The sequence below is a fragment of the Carcharodon carcharias genome, chromosome 3, assembly GCF_017639515.1.
Source record: "Carcharodon carcharias isolate sCarCar2 chromosome 3, sCarCar2.pri, whole genome shotgun sequence".
NCBI lineage: Eukaryota > Metazoa > Chordata > Chondrichthyes > Lamniformes > Lamnidae > Carcharodon > Carcharodon carcharias.
In genome coordinates, this window is record NC_054469.1 from 175,917,220 (window position 1) to 175,935,501 (window position 18,282).

Consider the following 18,282-nt stretch of genomic DNA (forward strand, 5'->3'; position numbering starts at 1 on the left):
GGGCCATGCTACAGGGCTATACATGGCATGTACATCGTAGTCCTGCTCCAAGGAGGGCAATGGCTGTATGCTCAATTGGGAAAAGGCACAGCTTGGTGTGCAGGGCTTGATGAGGTCTTGTCTGTCTTGGTACTGGGCTGTAGATGACATGGTCAGGGTTAGGAGAGGCATAATGCAGCCTGTAAAAGGGGAAGAGGTAATACAGAGGCCAGGGGTGTGGGGTGGGTGTTTGTGAAACTTTCCTGGGTTGGAGGGGTGCTCTGCTCTGTGAATGGCCATGCACACAGACTCGAGATTGGGAGGGGTGAGGTCTACAGTTATGGGTTCAGGTTAGAGGGTTGAAATATCAACTACAATGACTGTGGGATCCAGGATTATTGGGGGAGGTTGGAGAATAACGGGAGGCATCTCAACCTGCGCTCCGTGGAAGATTGGAGGGAAAATAACAGTCATGGAGGGAGGGTCAAAGCTGGTCTCAAAGTAAAATCTGAACACTACCATCTTGTGAAATTGAAGTTGTGGTGCAGTCAGAAATTGAAACTAGAAAAAAATCTGTACAGGAGAGGTTGGAGTCAGTGTGGGAGGAGCCCAGAGTTGCACTAGGGGCCCCATTTCATGGGGCAACCTCAACTTGCTTGCACTCAAAATATTGAATTGAAGTCAGAGATGAGAGAAAAGTAGAAGATCTGGAGAAGGTTGCATTGGACAATTGCCATCTTTAATGCTTTAACAAGAGACTGCAGGAGTCATGGACTTCACAATTTAGTCACTCCATGTCAGCATTAACACGCAGGAATGTGAAAAATAGGAATTCAGGCAAGCATTAAGGAGGCACAGCTCTGCATATAAGCCAAATCATCAATGAAAGCCTGTAATGTACTTTCTCCAATTAGCATGGATAACAGGCCAAAGGGCAGTCATAACTCATGTGCATAAGATGCCCCACTTCCCTCTCGCCTTTGGCACTACCACTGAGGAGACACAACTGCAACTATCAGCTTCAAGAACTGAGCAGCTCTCATACAATGTTGTCTCGCAAGTAATAAAGGTTACAAACACATTTAGGCCACACTTCCAATAAAGATTCTGACATATCTCCCAGACATCACAGCAGGTTCGGGTAATTATCTTCAGTGAGGTTTACATCACATAAACGTGATGCTCATAAAGGGATGCGGTGACTGAGTGGGAAGGTGGCTCACCCTCGCATTAAGAGGGCACATATATGAATATGCACGATGCCTTCAGATGATCAAACTATTCATGTTGACATCAAATGTATTTACAAAAGTGCAAGACATATACAGTGATTGAACATCCGTGACCCAGAAGTGATTTCATAATTTTCTAAACCCTACCATTTTGCCTGGGTGCAGTCTTGACATCCACAACAGAGGTGAAAGCAGTCTAATGACTGCTACATCCTGTTGTCTGTGATGACCTTGGCAGATGTCCTTTGGTGGCCCGAGGCCTGGAGGGCCCAGGCCTGATAAGGGTCTCCTGCACAGGAGCAGATGCACCCTCCTCAGGTTGGCCAGCTAGAGTTGATGGGGTCAAAGGCAGAGGGGATTTGGAGCAGCTGGACATCCTTTGAGTGTCCTTTGTGGAGGCCCCCAGATTGTCTGGCTGACGCTTCTCCTCCCTTTTGGTGCCTGAGGGCCTCTTCCTGACTCCTTGAGGAGAAGGGGCACCTGAAGAGAAGTCAAGATGCCCCACTTCCCTCTCACCTAGCCACTGATGGATCCCACCAATGCCTATAGTTAAGAAGGCATATGGGATATTTGTCTTTATTAGCTGAGGCATAGAATACAAGAGCAGGAGATTATGCTGGAACTGTATAAATTTTTCCATTAGTAGCGGGGTCAATAACCAGGAGGCATAGATTTAAGGTAAGAGGTAGAAAACTAAAAGGGGAGTTGAGAAATTTTTTCACCCAGAGGGTGGTGGGAGTCTGGAACACACTGTCTGAAAGGTGGTTAAGTCAGAAACTCTCGTAACATTTAAAAAGTGTTTAGATATTCACTTGCATTGCCATAGCCTCCAGGGCTATGGGCCAAGCGCTGGAAAATGGGATTAATGTAGTAAGATCTTTGTTCACCGACGCAGACACGATGGGCCTATTGGCCTCCTGTGAGGCTCATCATCTGACTCGGACTCAGTGGATACCTGATCGCCAGCAGTCCTCCAGAGTTCCTGAGTCCTGGGCCGTCACTGCCTCCGACTCCTGTGGAGATACGTCAGTGAAGTGTTCTCCAGAAGTTGACCCCAAGCCTAATCTAGAGCTATGACCCACCAAGGTGTATGTCTGTGGTGATGGATGTTGCGGGTGAACGCAGTGGTGGATTTTCTTGGTTTTGTTCTTCAGCATCCTTGTTTGCTGAGGCTTATGTTGGCCTCCTGGTGTGCCTGGACCTGCTGGTGCCTGGACCTGCTGGTGCCTGTAAGAGAGAGAAGACAGATTTAATTCATGAGCAGGCAAAATTAAAGTTTGCGTGCCATTTATTGTGAATATCAAGATGTGATCAATTCATGGAGGTCTCACCTGTACTAGGTTGCTGGGAGAAGCTGATATTGCTTTCCCCACAACTGCAATCCCTGTCCTCCCCAGCCAGCTCGACGGCATCCTTCTCAAATCTGATGAGCTCCATGATGCTGTTGTCCCTGCTTCCACCTGGGGTCTTTCCTTCCTGTTGTGGGCAAGCTTGGCCTACATAAGGACAATGGTATGGAATATGAGAAGGTATGGAACAGAAGTTGGGAAGCATACATGCCTCCTGTGTGTAGTGGGTCCTTCCCAGAAAGGGCTGAGAATGGAATTTGTGCAGCATGATAAATGAGATGGTGGTGATGTGAAAGTATCTGTGAGACAATCAGTGCTGATATGTGCCCCCAATAATATTGGGTGAGATCCCTGAACATGTGGCCCTTTGAGTGCCTGATGTCAAGGTGAGAATTTGACATTGGAGGGAGCCAAAGATCATCTTATCCCGGCGGAGGGGATGAAATCATTCATCTTCTTCCTACACTGGATTGCAATGTTGGGGCAGCTGCCAGCCACACTGATCTGTTCTGCTATCACCCCCCAGGTCACGGAGGTGAGGCTGGTGTGCTTCCTGCAGCCATCTCTTGGGTACAGGACATCCCAGAGTTCACACACTCCTCTGATTAAAACCTCAAAGAAGTCGTGGCTAAACCTGGGTGCAGCCTTGTGTGCAGCCATCTCGATACATCACCTGAAGATAGCTAGGCTGGAGAGTGAAATGTGTGTGCTCGGGTGGCATCTAAATATGGCGCCCAGAAGGTAACGGAGAGGCAGACAAATCAGTTCCTGACCTGCCATATGATTCAAAGAGATATTCGCCTCTGCATAATTAATAAGGTTCCGATTGCAAAATCCAGCACAATTTCCTGCCTCTCCGACCAGTGGGAAATGTGCCATGGAACACCATGGCACTTAATTTCGAAAATGGAAAGTTCTGCCGTTTATCTTTTATACAAACCATAAAGTCATATTAGCTTTTATTTTATTAGTTTTTATTTTTCTGTTAACTGTATGATGTTGGCTTAAGATCCAAACACACATTTTAATTACTTTTAGCAATAAGGCTTGGAAAAGGGGGGATTGAATTCCAAATGCTATTTGATAGTGCAACATCAAATCAGCTGTTAGAGCCACAGTGAAGCTCAATTCTGCTGCCAAATATCTAATGGATGATTTAATAGAAATATTTTGAAGATTATGGAAAGATTTGAGAGTGAGCCAATGAATTATTTCCACTGGTTGGAGACATAGTAATGAGGGGGGTCATCAATTTATAATTGTCGCATTAGATTATAGAGAGAGGTTCTTGACTGAGTTGTTGAGCATGAATGTTTTCCCATATTATTTGCTGCATGTATTCTGAGTTCCTGTTCAAAAGGTAAATTTTATGTTGTTAAAACTGATCAAAAAGAAAAAATATCCCTTTTTTCCCTCTATCCTTTCAGCTGCCACTTTTTGTCATTACAAGAGAAAATAAACATTTATGGAGAATAAAGCAACTGCTTTCTGACTTAGGCCTCTATGTTGTTGCAAAAGTGGCGGGAGAGGCCGAAGACTGGAAGTCCCCTTTCCAAACATGGCACCTACCATTTTCACGGGGACTGAATCGGGCCCTGGTCGGGATTTGCACATGTATTTTTTGCAGAGGCAGTTGCCCATATAAATCAGTAGCTGCCTGCACTCATGTCTAATTTTGGTGACTCAGGTGTGTGAGGGGCAGATAGAGGGGCATAGCTTGGCATGGAGGGTATGAGGGACCATGGGAGGTGAGTAGAGGGTCTGAGGTATCATGCTTTGGTATGGATGGGACATGGGGAGAGTGTGGGGGTGGTGAGGAGTAGGGGCTTTTTTTTTTTGTTGTCTTGCTTTTTTAAAAATCTTGGACACCAGTGCCGGAGCACAGCGATAGGCTTCCGCTCTGCCCACCTCCCCACCCGCCAGTCTCTGCACTTGTTCCAGGAGCAGTGGCTCAGAGAACCCCGCCATATCAGAGCAAAAATATGAACTTCCAGAGCACTTTTTCCCAGATTGGGTCTGTGGAGCTGTGAAATAGCCCAAGTCTGCGCTCCTAACCCGGGTGTAAAAATCCAGGCCTTAGATTTTGTACACAAACATGGTAAGGGTCCTTCTGAAAATCATTAGTCTTTAAGCTTAATTTAAGTCATAACATTAGTACCAACTATGAATTTTATCCATAGATCTTTTATTTATTAATACTGTATCATAACATCTTCAACATGGATTGTACTTGCTGTTTTATTAAATTCTGGATGTCTGTGTGGCTGTTAGGATTTTTTCATCGTGATATGAAACCGGAAAACTTGCTCTGCATGGGTCCAGAACTTGTTAAAATAGGAGATTTTGGATTAGCCAGAGAGATTAGATCACGCCCACCCTATACAGACTATGTATCTACACGATGGTAAGTGCATTTCATGTGTATAAGGGATTGTTTGAATAACCATATACTTTATTGTTGAACCAAATCTTCAAGGGTTGAGAAAAGTAAAAGCCCAAACAGGTGCTATTACCAACTTCGATATCAGGTTTGGTTTATTTATCAGAATTGAAAGAGAAAATTGACTTTTATGAATGTAGGAACAGGAGTAGGCCAATCAGCACCTCAACCCATTCAATTAGATGATGGTTGATCTTCATCTTAACTTCATCTACCTACCTTGCTTCTGAAACCCTTAACACCCCTGCCAAGCAAAAACCTCTTAATCTAATTTTTGAAATTTTCGATAGACCTAACTTCAGCAGTTTTTTTTTAGAGAATTATAGATTTCTATTATCCTGGCCTGAATTTTTCAGTCGGCGTGCAGGGGCAGGCCCAACATGCTGATGCGTAAAATGACACGTGATGATGTCGGGTGTGTGTCCCGACATCATCTCATTGTCTTGCGATGTTTTGTTTGTCAACCATGCGCCAGAGTCAGCGGGGCCTACCGATAACTGATAGGCCTATTAAGGCTATTAACAAATTAATTAATGTAATTGTTTACACTGCCCATCCAACCTTAAGGTTTGTGGGCAGGCAAAAAGCCCAACCGGCCTTCATGTTTTTTATCCACGAGCGGGATGAGGTTTCCTAAAGCTTTTATTAGTTAAATAAAAAATTTCTCTGGAATATAAAAACATGTCCCATCTCACGTGACATAGTCACATGAGAGGGGACATGTTTAATTAAATTTTTAATCCATTTATTTATTTTATTAACAATCGCTTCAATCTCCCTGAGGCAGCTCTGTGCTCTTTTGCGCACATGCCCTAATTCTCCCTCCTCTGTCCGCCCTCACAGATAGCACTGAACTCACGCGACCACTCCCGCTGACTGAACAATTCAGGCCCCTGTGTATGAAATGCTTCCTGACATCCCTCAACAGCCCATACTAATGTTGAGGCTACTCACCCTTGTTCTGCACCATCCCACCAAATTAAATTGTTTCTCTCTACCATGTCAACTGCTTTGACCATCTTAAACACCTGAATTAGATCATCCCTTAATCCTCTATACTCAAGGGAATACAACCCTAATCTATGCAACCTGCTATCTTTGAGCCTTGGCATGAAGCTGGTGAATCGGTATTGTATCCACTCCAGAGTTAGTCTATCTTTCCTGAGTTGCAATGTCCAGAACACATACTCTGAATTAGATCTAACTAGAGATTTATATATCCATAGTATAACCTCCACCATATTGTATTCCACTCCACCTCCATCGAGGAAGGCATTTTAAATTATTTTTATACTTGTCCACTAGCTTTTAATCATTTCTGGACTTGAGGCCTCTAAATCTCTTTGCAGCTCCACTGTTCTTACCTTCTCACCATTTAGAAAATATTGTGATATCTATCCTGGGTCCAAAGTGGATGACCTCACATCTTCCCACATTAAACTCTATCTGCCACTCTTTTGCTCACTCAATCTTGTGCAATTTTCATCTATATATACAATTTACGTGGACAGAATATAATGCCCTCTCCCATGGTGAGTTTGGTAGCAGGTGGTGACCTCTTGCCCCAGCCCCAGTTAAGCCTGTGGTGGAAGGCCCATGGACAGCCTTCCTGCCCTGTTGCCAATTAAGGCTCTTAAGTGGGCAATTAATGCCCACTTAAGGGCTTCATCACACTGCCTCTGGTATTCAGGCATGCAGGAAGCCCAAAAGACAAGCCCTGGCAGAGTTGCTTGACAGCTCCCAGGACGGTCCTTCGTTCAAAGACACTCAGTACTTAATTGAAGGACCCGGCATCAGGGAGGAGGAGCCCGCTGAGAGCCATTGTCTGTCCTTACTCCCCTCCCCCACAACACACAACCCGCCATTCCTCACCTGTGTCCAAGTCCCTGCAATCCACGGCCTCATGTGGGTATGGCAACACCAGCAGTCACCACCACCCCAGTATTGTTGCCAAGCAATGAAATCTTGGCAGGCAAAATTTCTGCCCCGAGGGTCCTTGATCCTGGGGAAGGCCATCACCTTCCAGTTAACTGCCTGATTGGCACTTAATTCAGTGGGCTTTCCTGAAAAGAGGCGATGCTGGCCTCTCGCTGGCACTCTAGCCGGCGAGCAAGACCCACCTCCATTGAATATGCCACCTAGCTTGATGTCCTCATTTCTTTGTGAAAACTTTCTAATAACTTTCAACACCACCAAAAAGAATCCTGATTAAGTGGCCATTTATCTCATTGTTATTTGTGGAATCTTGCTGTTTGCAAATTGGCTGCTACATTTATAAAACAAGTGACTGCATTTTGAAGTAACCCTTATAAGTGAAGCCCTTTCAGGTATTCTGAGGGACAAACAATATAAAGCAAATTGTTTCTTAAAAACTTTTCTATATTTCCCCAGGTATCGTGCTCCTGAAGTTCTATTACGATCCTCAGCCTATAGTTCTCCGATTGATATATGGGCAGTGGGCTGCATTATGGCTGAGTTATACACACTGAGACCACTTTTTCCAGGGACCAGTGAAGTGGATGAAATCTTTAAAATTTGCCAAGTGTTAGGTACGCCAAAGAAAGTGAGTGACATTTGTTAAAATGGGAGCAATAGTACCTGCTTTACTCTTTAGCCATGAAAACCTATACTGTAGACTTTGGAATATATTTGCAATATTGGAAGTATTGAAAGTGTGACATTCAAGGTTTTAGACAAATCAAGTGATCAATGTGGCAAGACCCAACCAATAAAAATAGATATTGCAGCCACCACAACCACCTGTGTTAGTTGCGGCTGAGTTGGTAGCACTTTTGCCTCTAAATAATAAGCTTGTGAGTTCAAGTCCCATTCCAGAACCTGAGCACAAAAAGTTCAAAGTTGACACTCCAGCAGGATTCCTGTACTTTTGGAGATGCCATCTTCTGGATGAGCCATTATATGTCTGGTCTCTCAGTTGGACATAAAAGATTCCACTGCAGTATTTTGAAGACCAGGCAAGTTGTCCTTGGAGTCCCGGCCGATATTTATCACAACACTGAAATAGATTATCTGATCAATATCATATTGCCGTATGTGAGAGCTAACTGTGCACAAAATGAGTTGCTGCATTTCTACATTACAACAGTGACTACCTTTCAGAAGTATTTCTTTGGCTGTAATGCACTTGAGGATATCCTGTGCTCATGAAAGAAAGAAATATTTACATGTATTTAGCTGCGATAAGATGAAAGCTCTGCCACCCCAAATGAATAGTGATGGACAATAAAACAACTAACTGAGGAGGCTCCACAAACATCCCCATGCTCAATGATTGGGGAGCCCAACACATCAATACAAAAGACAAGGCTGAAGTATTTGCAACCACCTTCAGCCAGAAATGCTGCATGGATGATCTATCTGGGTCTCCTCTTGAGGAACCCAGCATCAGCCAATTTAATTCGTTTGGATATTTAAAAAGCTGAAGGCAAAGGCTATGGCTCCTGATAACATCCCAGCTGTATATTGAAAACATCTGCTGTAGAACTAGCCATGCCTCCAACCAAGCTGTTCCAGAACAACTACAACACTGGCATTTACCTAACAATATGGAAAATTGTGCACGTATGTCCTGTCCACAAGAAACAGGACAAATCCAATCTGACTAATTACAACCTATTGGTCTACTCTCAATCATCAGCAATGTGATGGAAGGTGTTGTCGTCATTGCTATCAAGCAACACTTACTCAGCAATAACCTGCCCACTAATGCTCAATTTGGGTTCCAGCAGGGTGACTCCTTTCCTGAACTTATTACAGCCTTGGTCCAAACATGGAAGAAAGAGGTGAGGCGAGAGCGGCTGTCCTTGGCATCAAGGCACCGTTTGACTGAATGCGACATCATGGAACCCCAACAAAATTGAAGTCAATGACTCCTTGGAGTCATACCTAGTACAAAGGAAGATGGGTGTGATTGCTGGAGGCTAATCATCTCAGCCCCAGGTCACTGCTGCAGGAGTTCTGCAGGCCTAAGCATCTTCAGTTGCTTAATCAGTAACCTTCCCTCCATCATAAGATCAGAAGTGGGGATGTTCACAAATGATTGCAGTGTTCAGTACCATTCATAATTCATCAGATACTAAAGCAGATCATTACTGCATGTAACAAGCCCTGTGGACAACATTTAGACTTGGATTGATAGGTTGCAAGTAACATTCGTGCCACACAGTGCCACACAATGACCTTCTTCAACGAGAGAATCTAATCATCTCCCCTTAATAAAACAAAACTACTGTGGATGCTTGAAACCTGAAATAAAAACAGAAAATGCTGGAAGTACTCATAAATCAGGCAGAAAAAGAGAAAACAAAAACAGAATTACCTGTAAAAACTCAGCAGGTCTGGCAGCATCGATGGAGAAGAAAAGAGTTGATGTTTCGAGTCCTTATGACCCTTCAACAGAACGGATCTTTCTTTACAAGGAGAGGGAAATATAAGCTGGTTTGAGGTGGGGTGGGGGGGGGGGGGGGGGGGGGGGGGCGCGGTGCGGTGGGGAGAGAGAGAGAGAGAAGTGGAGGGGGGGTGTTAGGATAGGAGCAGATCATCAAAAGATGTCACAGACAAAAGAACAAAAGAACACAGAGGTGTTGAAGTTGGTGATATTATCTAAATGAATGTGCTAATTAAGAATGGATGGTAGGGCACGCAAGGTATAGTTCTAGTGGGGGTGGGAGAGCATAAAAGATTTAAAAATAATGGAAATAGGTGGGAAAAGAAAAATCTATATAAATTATTGGAAAAGAAAAAAAAAGGAAGGGGGAAGGAACAGAAAGGGGGTGGGGATGGAGGAGGGAGCTCATGACCTAAAGTTGTTGAATTCAATATTCAGTCCAGAAGGCTGTAAAGTGCCTAGTAAGAAGATAAGGTGCTGTTCCCCCAGTTTGCGTTGGGCTTCACTGGAACAATGCAGCAGGCCAAGGACAGACATGTGGGCAAGAGAGCAGAGTGGAGTGTTCAAATGGCAAGCGACAGGGTGGTTTGGGTCATTCTTGCGGACAGACCTCAGGTGTTCTACAAAGCGGTCACCCAGTTTACGTTTGGTCTCTCCAATGTAAAGGAGACCGCATTGGGAGCAACGAATACAGTAGACTAAGTTGGGGGAAATGCAAGTGAAATGCTGCTTCACTTGAAAGGAGTGTTTGGGCCCTTGGACGGTGAGGAGAGAGGAAGTGAAGGGGCAGGTGTTACATCTTTTGCGTGGGCATGGGGAGGTGCCATAGGTGGGGGTTGAGGAGTAGGGGGTGATGGAGGAGTGGACCAGGGTGTCCCGGAGGGAACGATCCCTATGGATTGCCGATGGGGGGGTGAAGGGAAGATGTGTTTGGTGGTGGCATCATGCTGGAGTTGGCGGAAATGGCGGAGGATGATCCTTTGAATGCGGAGGCTGGTGGGGTGATAAGTGAGGACAAGGGGGACCCTATCATGTTTCTGGGAGGGAGGAGAAGGAGTGAGGGCGGATGCGCGGCAGATGGACCGGACACGGTTGAGGGCCCCGTCAACGACCGTGGGTGGAAAACCTCGGTTAAGGAAGAAGGAGGACATGTCAGAGGACTGTTTTTGAATGTAGCATCATCGGAACAGATGCGATGGAGACAAAGGAACTGAGAGAGTGGGATGGAGTCCTTACAGGAAGCGGGGTGTGAGGAGCTGTAGTCGAGGTAGCCGTGGGAGTCGGTATGCTTCTATCACCAGAGATTGAGACAGAGATGTCAAGGAAGGGAAGGGAAGTGTCAGAGATGGACCACGTGAAAATAATGGAGGGGTGAAGATTGGAAGCAAAATTAATAAATTTTTCTAAGTCCCGACGAGAGCATGAAGCAGCACCGAAATAATCATCGATGTACCGGAGAAAGAGTTGTGGAAGGGGGCCGGAGTAGGACTGGAACAAGGAATGTTCCACATACCCCATAAAGAGGCAGGCATAGCTGGGACCCATGCGGGTACCCACAGCCACACCTTTTATTTGGAGGAAGTGAGAGGAGTTGAAGGAGAAATTGTTCAGTGTGAGAACAAGTTCAGCCAGACGGAGGAGCGTAGTGGTGGATGGGGATTGTTCGGACCTCTATTTGAGGAAGAAGCTAAGGGCCCTCAGACCATCCTGATGGGGGATGGAGGTGTAGAGGGATTGGACGTCCATGGTGAAGAGGAAGCAATTGGGGCCAGGGAACTGGAAATTGTTGATGTGACGTAAGGTGTCAGAAGAATCACGGATGTAGTTGGGAAGGGACTGGACAAGGGGAGAGAGAAGGGAGTCAAGATAATAAGTTTATCTTGACTCCCTTCTCTCTCCCCTTGTCCAGTCCCTTCCCACCTATATCCGTGATTCCTCTGACACCTTACGTCACATCAACAATTTCCAGTTTCCTGGCCCCAACCGATTCCTCTTCACCATGGACGTCCAATCCCTCTACACCTCCATCCCCCACCAGGATGGTCTGAGGGCCCTTAGCTTCTTCCTCAAATAGAGGCCCGAACAATCCCCATCCACCACTACTCTCCTCCGTCTGGCTGAACTTGTTCTCACACTGAACAATTTCTCCTTTAACTCCTCTCACTTCCTCCAAATAAAAGGTGTGGCTATGGGTACCCGAATGGGCCCCAGCTATGCCTGTCTCTTTATGGGGTATGTGGAACATTCCTTGTTCCAGTCCTACTCCGGCCCCCTTCCACAACTCTTTCTCCGGTACATCGATGATTATTTCGGTGCGGCTTCATGCTCTGGTCGGGACTTGAAAAAATTTATTAATTTTGCTTCCAATCTCCACCCCTCCATCATTTTCACGTGGTCCATCTCTGACACTTCCCTTCCCTTCCTTGACATCTCTGTCTCAATCTCTGGTGATAGAAGCATACCGACTCCCACAGCTACCTCGACTACAGCTCCTCACACCCCACTTCCTGTAAGGACTCCATCCCATTCTCTCAGTTCCTTTGTCTCCATCGCATCTGTTCCGATGATGCTACCTTCAAAAACAGTTCCTCTGACATGTCCTCCTTCTTCCTTAACCGAGGTTTTCCACCCACGGTCGTTGACGGGGCCCTCAACCGTGTCCGGTCCATCTGCCGCGCATCCACCCTCACCCCTTCTGCTCCCTCCCAGAAACATGATAGGGTCCCCCTTGTCCTCACTTATCACCCCACCAGCCTCCGCATTCAAAGGATCATCCTCCGCCATTTCCGCCAACTCCAGCATGATGCCACCACCAAACACATCTTCCCTTCCCCCCCCCCATCGGCATTCCATAGGGATCGTTCCCTCCGGGACACCCTGGTCCACTCCTCCATCACCCCCTACTCCTCAACCCCCACCTATGGCACCTCCCCATGCCCACGCAAAAGATGTAACACCTGCCCCTTCACTTCCTCTCTCCTCACCATCCAAGGGCCCAAACACTCCTTTCAAGTGAAGCAGCATTTCACTTGCATTTCCCCCAACTTAGTCTACTGTATTCGTTGCTCCCAATGCAGTCTCCTCTACATTGGAGAGACCAAACGTAAACTGGGTGACCGCTTTGTAGAACACCTGAGGTCTGTCCGCAAGAATGACCCAAACCACCCTGTCGCTTGCCATTTGAACACTCCACTCTGCTCTCTTGCCCACATGTCTGTCCTTGGCCTGCTGCATTGTTCCAGTGAAGCCCAACGCAAACTGGAGGAACAGCACCTTATCTTCCGACTAGGCACTTTACAGCCTTCCGGACTGAATATTGAACTCAACAACTTTAGGTCTTGAGCTCCCTCCTCCATCCCCACCCCCTTTCTGTTTCTTCCCCCTTCCTTTTATTTTTTCCAATAATTTATATAGATTTTTCTTTTCCCACCTATTTCCGTTATTTTTAAATCTTTTATGCTCTCCCACCCCCCACTAGAACTATACCTTGAGTGCCCTACCATCCATTCTTAATTAGCGCATTCATTTAGATAATATCACCAACTTCAACACCTCTGTGTTCTTTTGTTCTTTTGTCTGTGACATCTTTTGATGATCTGCTCCTATCCTAACATCCCCCCACCTCCACTTCTCTCTCTCTCTCTCTCCCCGCACCCCCCCCCCCCACCAAACCTTAAACCAGCTTATATTTCCCTCTCCTTGTAAAGAAAGATCAGTTCTGTTGAAGGGTCATGAGGACTCGAAACGTCAACTCTTTTCTTCTCCGCCGATGCTGCCAGACCTGCTGAGTTTTTCCAGGTAATTCTGTTTTTGTTTTGGATTTCCAGCATCCGCAGTTTTCTGTTTTTATCTTTTTAAACAAAGAGAAAATTTTCTTTATTGAGATGCTACCTGACCAGCTGAGTATTTTCAGCATTTTCTGTTTTTATCTCCCCTTGACATTCTACACCATTACAATTCTTAAATCCTCCACCATCAATATCCTGGGGGTTACCATTGACCAGAAACTTAACTAGACCAACTGTATGATACTGTGCTTACAAGAACAGTTCAGAGCCTGGGAATTCTGTAGCAAGTAACTCACCTCTTGACTTCCCAAAGCCTGTCAGGTGTGTGATGGATTATCCTCCACTTGCCTGCATGACTGCAATTCCAACAACACTCAAAAAGCCTGACACCATCCAAAACAAAGTAGCCCACTTGATCAGCATTTCATACACCACCTTAAACGTTTGCTCCTTCCACCACCAGTGCACAGTGGCAGCAGCGTGTACCATCTATAAGAAGTGCTGCAGCCATGGCTCCTTGGACAGCATTTTGCAAACCCGTGACTTCTACCACCTAGAAGAGCAAGGGCAGCAGGCACATGAGAACAACACCAACTGCAAATCTCCCTCCAAATATCATCCTGATTTGGAACAATATCGCCATTCCTTCACAGTCTTGGAATTCCTTCCCTCCCAGGTATATCTACACCACATGGACTGCAGTAAGTTGAAGGAGGTAGTTCACCATCACCTTCCCAAGGTGTTATGACCATAGCTGGCGTTAACTGCTGCACAAACCAAATCCCTGAGGGAAACTTGACTTACAGGCCATACCCTTTTTATTTGTGTTCTGAAAATGAGAAGAAGTCGTACTGATCACAGCAGTAACACTTTTGGGATTTTGAAAATTAAAAGTTAAAAGTTTTATTAACAAGAATAAAAGAAAACTTAAGTACATAAGATTACAGATACGCAGTTAAACTTAGTCTTACAAAACATTCCCCCAAAAAGACGCTCTAATTGGTCAGACCCACAAGTAAACACCTTTCAAGCAACATTCTCTCATGTTTAACTATCAAAAGTCCATTAATATTACCCAAGGCGAATTGCTGTAGCTTCATTAAAGGCATACCACATGACTTGTGACTCTTCCACTCTACTGTGAAAATCCAAACTGCTTTTTGCAGCCCAAGACTTTTCTGGCTTGACTGGATGGTTGATTCAAACTGCATCCTCTCTCAGCCACAGCTCCAGCTATAGCTCCAGCTACTACATCTCACAGCTCTAGTTCAACAGCTCAAAACAGCTCCAGCTTAACAGCTACAGCTCAAAACAGCTTCCTTAAGCACTCCACAGTAACTCTAAAATACCTTTTTCCCCCTTTCATCTCAGGTTCCATTGTTTTTACGCCTTTTTGAAACTCAAATCCTTTCAAATATAAGATCTTTCATGTTTCCATCTTGTTTTTGCTTTCAGATCAATAAAGTATTCATTTAAGTTAATAAAGTTCCATTTACCTATGAAACTCCTGCAAGGTGCAAACATGTTTCTTGTAGAAGGTCAAGAGTCTGAGGGGGCTAGTGCCTGAAGGTCAGGGGACTGTGAGCTGAGAAGGACAGGAGATGGAACGTGTCAGGGGGCCAACAAATAGGTTGGGGAGGGTAGAAGGAATGCCAGGTGACTTGTGACATAGAAGCTCAGAAATCCTGGGTGATGGAATGTCAGGAAGACAAACAGGGATAAGATCAGGGATTAGAGAGGAAAGATCAGGAAGTCAGGCAAGGATAAGTTCAGGGACTCTTGGGAGGTGGGTGGTTTGATGGGGAAAAGGTCATTGCATGGATTGGGGAAAGATAGGAGATTGGATTAGAATTAGCAGTGGGGAAATGAAGGATATTGGAAGTTGGAGAAGGTCAGGATTTTGGAGGTTAGAAGGTCAGGAACTCAGTAGGGAGAGAAGGTGATGCCTTGGTTATGAGATGATGAGGAGCTTGGCAGGCTGGAGGCTGAAAATCAGGGAACAGAGTTAGCAAGTGGAAGGTGGTATAAGGTCAGGACCTCAGTGGAGAAGGTGAGAAGATTGAGTGGGAGCTTCAAGAGTGGGTAAAAGGTCCGGAGCTTGGGATGGGGAAGGTCAGGATATTAAATGGGATGAAGATCGGGGTCAGGGAGAGCCATAGGTTGTGAGAATCAGAGGAGGGAGAATAGATCAGAGGGTAGAAGGTGGGTGGATTGGAGGGGGTGACAGGTCAGAAAGTTGGATAGGCCTGAGGTTATGGGATCGGAGGGAGAAGATCAGTAAGCTAGAAGGGGTTGCGGACTGGGGAACCAAGGGGATGACAGTTGGGGAGGAGATTGAACAAGAATAAGGTCAGGACCTCATAGGTAATCATTGAGGGCATAGAAGGCGAGGGGGCTAGAGAAGCAGAAGGGCAGTGGATAGAAGAGGAGAAGGTGAGGAATACAAAGTCTGGAAGAAAATCAGGAGTCTGAGGATGGATAAAGTAAGGAGATCAGAGGTTGGAGAAGGTCAGGATCTCAGATTTAATAGTTAATGGAGAAGGTGAGGGTATGGGTGGGGAGGAAATGTTCAGGAGCAGGTAGAAGATCAAGGATCTGGGCAGGGATTGGGAAGAGCAGAGGGAAAGGTCAGAAATTCAGAATGGGGAAAGGCCAGGAGATTGGACAGGGAGAAGGCCAGGTATCAAGTGGGAAAATCAGGAGTGTGAAGGCCAGGGGTTTCTCAGAAGGGGAAAGGTGGGGAGGGAGAGGTCAGAGGATTGGCTGGGGAGATCAGGGATGGGAGAAATTCAGTGGGTCAGAAGTCGAAGATGGTCAGGAGATCGGAGGTAACAGAAAGTCAGGAGATCAGTCTGGGGAGAGAAAGTCTGGAGATCAGTGGGTGGAAGGTCAGGAGTTCAGATGGGTCGGGGAGAAGATCCGGCAATCAGAGAGCTCAATTCAAAATTTTGGAAATGCAAGGAGTTTAGGATCTTCGAGCCAGAATAGGGCCATGCAATCCAAAAGAGGAGGGTAAAGAGATTGGAGCTGGAGCAGGTCATGGGATCAGGAGGTTGGACATGAATAAGGTTGGGCGATCTAAGAAAAGGTTAAAAGAGTAGAGTAAGAAAAGGTCATGGGATCAGAGGGGTTAGAAGGTCAGGGGATCAGAATGGGGAAGATGGTCAGAAGTTTTGGGGGGTAGTCAGGAAATCAGAGGAAGAGAGAAGGACATGAGCTTGGAAGGGTAGAAGGTCAGGAAATTGAAACAAGGAGAAAGTCTGGAAACAGGAATGTGGAGACGTTTGGGTGACCATGGTGGAATGAGGTTGAAGACCAGGAGCCTGGCATGTACAGGCCAGGATCATAGAAACTTACAACACATGCAGGCCATTCAGCACATCTTGGCTGTTTTGACCCTTTGAAAGCGCAGTCAGGTTTAGCCCCACATTCTCATCCTTTTTCCATAATCCTGTCAGTTCCTTGTCCTCAAGTACCTGCCCAACACCCTTGTAAAATTATTTCTGGATTCGACTTCTAGCACCTTTTCTGGGACAGTGTTGACAAATCAGATGCCTTTTGAAAGTCCACGTTCAGATCCTCAAGTCTCCTGTAGGTCTTTTGTCAATGATTTTTAATCTATGAGAAGAATTATCCCAGATTTGCACTAAGTGCGGTAGAAAGTGGGTAACAACATTTTAGCTACCGGCCACGATGGCAGGTTTTCATGCCTTATCATCCCAATCCTGCCACGAAACATGCCATTTCGATGGCGGGCGCACTCATTCGCCCACCCAACTGCCATCACCTCGCTGCTTCATCGTGCCGGGCGCCATATTTAAAGTCCAGCCGCAAGCACACATCTCAGTGCTTCCAGCCCATGACTGCTGCAGGGAAGATGTCCACGAAAGGCAAAAAGACTGCAGCCCCCAGGTTCAGCGACATGTCACTGGAACGTCCGTTGGATGCCGTGGAGTCCCACTGGGATGTCCTCTACCCCCGCTTTGGCCAGAGGATGGGCAGCGGCATCACCAACCAGGCTTGGGAGGCAGTGGCAACAGTGGTCAGTGCCAATGCCCTTCAAAAGAGGACAACCACCCAGTGCTGCAAGATGATGAATGATCTCCACCGTTCCATCAGGGTAAGTCACTCTTCTCATCACTCTCAACCACACACTCACAAACCCATCACACATCCACAGGGCCCTCACTCACTGCCAGTTAAAGGAGCATCACCATTCACTCTCTCACGTGCACCTTCATTGTCCTCATCCCGTCCATGGGATCACTCACCATGCACACATGCCAGGTATACTTATCATATGGCCTGGCAGACATACTGCTTACACTTTCTCCATCTCTATTCATGCGGGACAAGCTGGCACACAAGATGGAGAGGTTGCAGACCAGTGGAGGAATACCTAAAATCAAGGCCCTCATGGACTTTGAAAACAGAGCAATCCAGCTTGCTGGCGATGATCTGGACCAGTCCTGTGCTGGCGGTGCTCTACCAGGTGAGGGTCCAGCAGTGCAACATCCATCAGACAACCATGCTGTGAGTGATGTGTCCTGTTTCACAGGCCACTGCCATGCACTAACTATCTCCCCTTGCTTCTGCAGACACACCTGGGAAACAGCCGACAGAGTCCATGCCCCAGCAATGAGGCTTGATTAGCCTCAAAGAAACCTCTGAAGATGAATCCGGCGGCACCCTCCTTGAAGTCCTGTCACAGCGCTCACCCACACCCTCCACCAGCATGGAGACATACACTCAGTGGGACCTAACTTTAGAATGGCCTCGGGATCACAACCTGGTGAGCACATCGCACTGTCTGATCCACAACAGATGGTGGCAGGAGCTTCCTTTTTGTCCAGCACTCAAAGGACTGCTGGAAGCCAGAAATTTGCTGAGTCCAAGTCAGATGATGAGCCTCTGAACTTGATCATGTCACAGTTGCTGGAGCTGCAAAAAGGCAAAGTTGGGAATATCAGGAAGGTATGTCTGCTGCGCTCCTGAGATTGCAAGGCACAATGCAAGAGTCTATCTGTTTCATTCTCAGGTGATAGCGCTGGCATGCCAATGCACTGAGGTCAACATTGGTAGGATG

At 46.3% G+C, this 18,282-nt stretch overlaps 1 protein-coding gene across 3 annotated transcripts in view; it reads left to right on the forward strand.

Moving 5' to 3' along the window:
• The window catches only part of mak (male germ cell-associated kinase), a 227,992-nt gene that overhangs the window by 92,517 nt on the left and 117,193 nt on the right, over positions 1–18,282 (forward strand). For all 3 annotated transcript variants that reach the window (XM_041185027.1, XM_041185026.1, XM_041185028.1), the window contains 2 exons: positions 4,832–4,964; positions 7,392–7,563. In XM_041185027.1, coding sequence (XP_041040961.1) covers positions 4,832–4,964; positions 7,392–7,563 — 305 coding nt within the window. The remainder of the gene's footprint in view (positions 1–4,831; positions 4,965–7,391; positions 7,564–18,282) is intronic.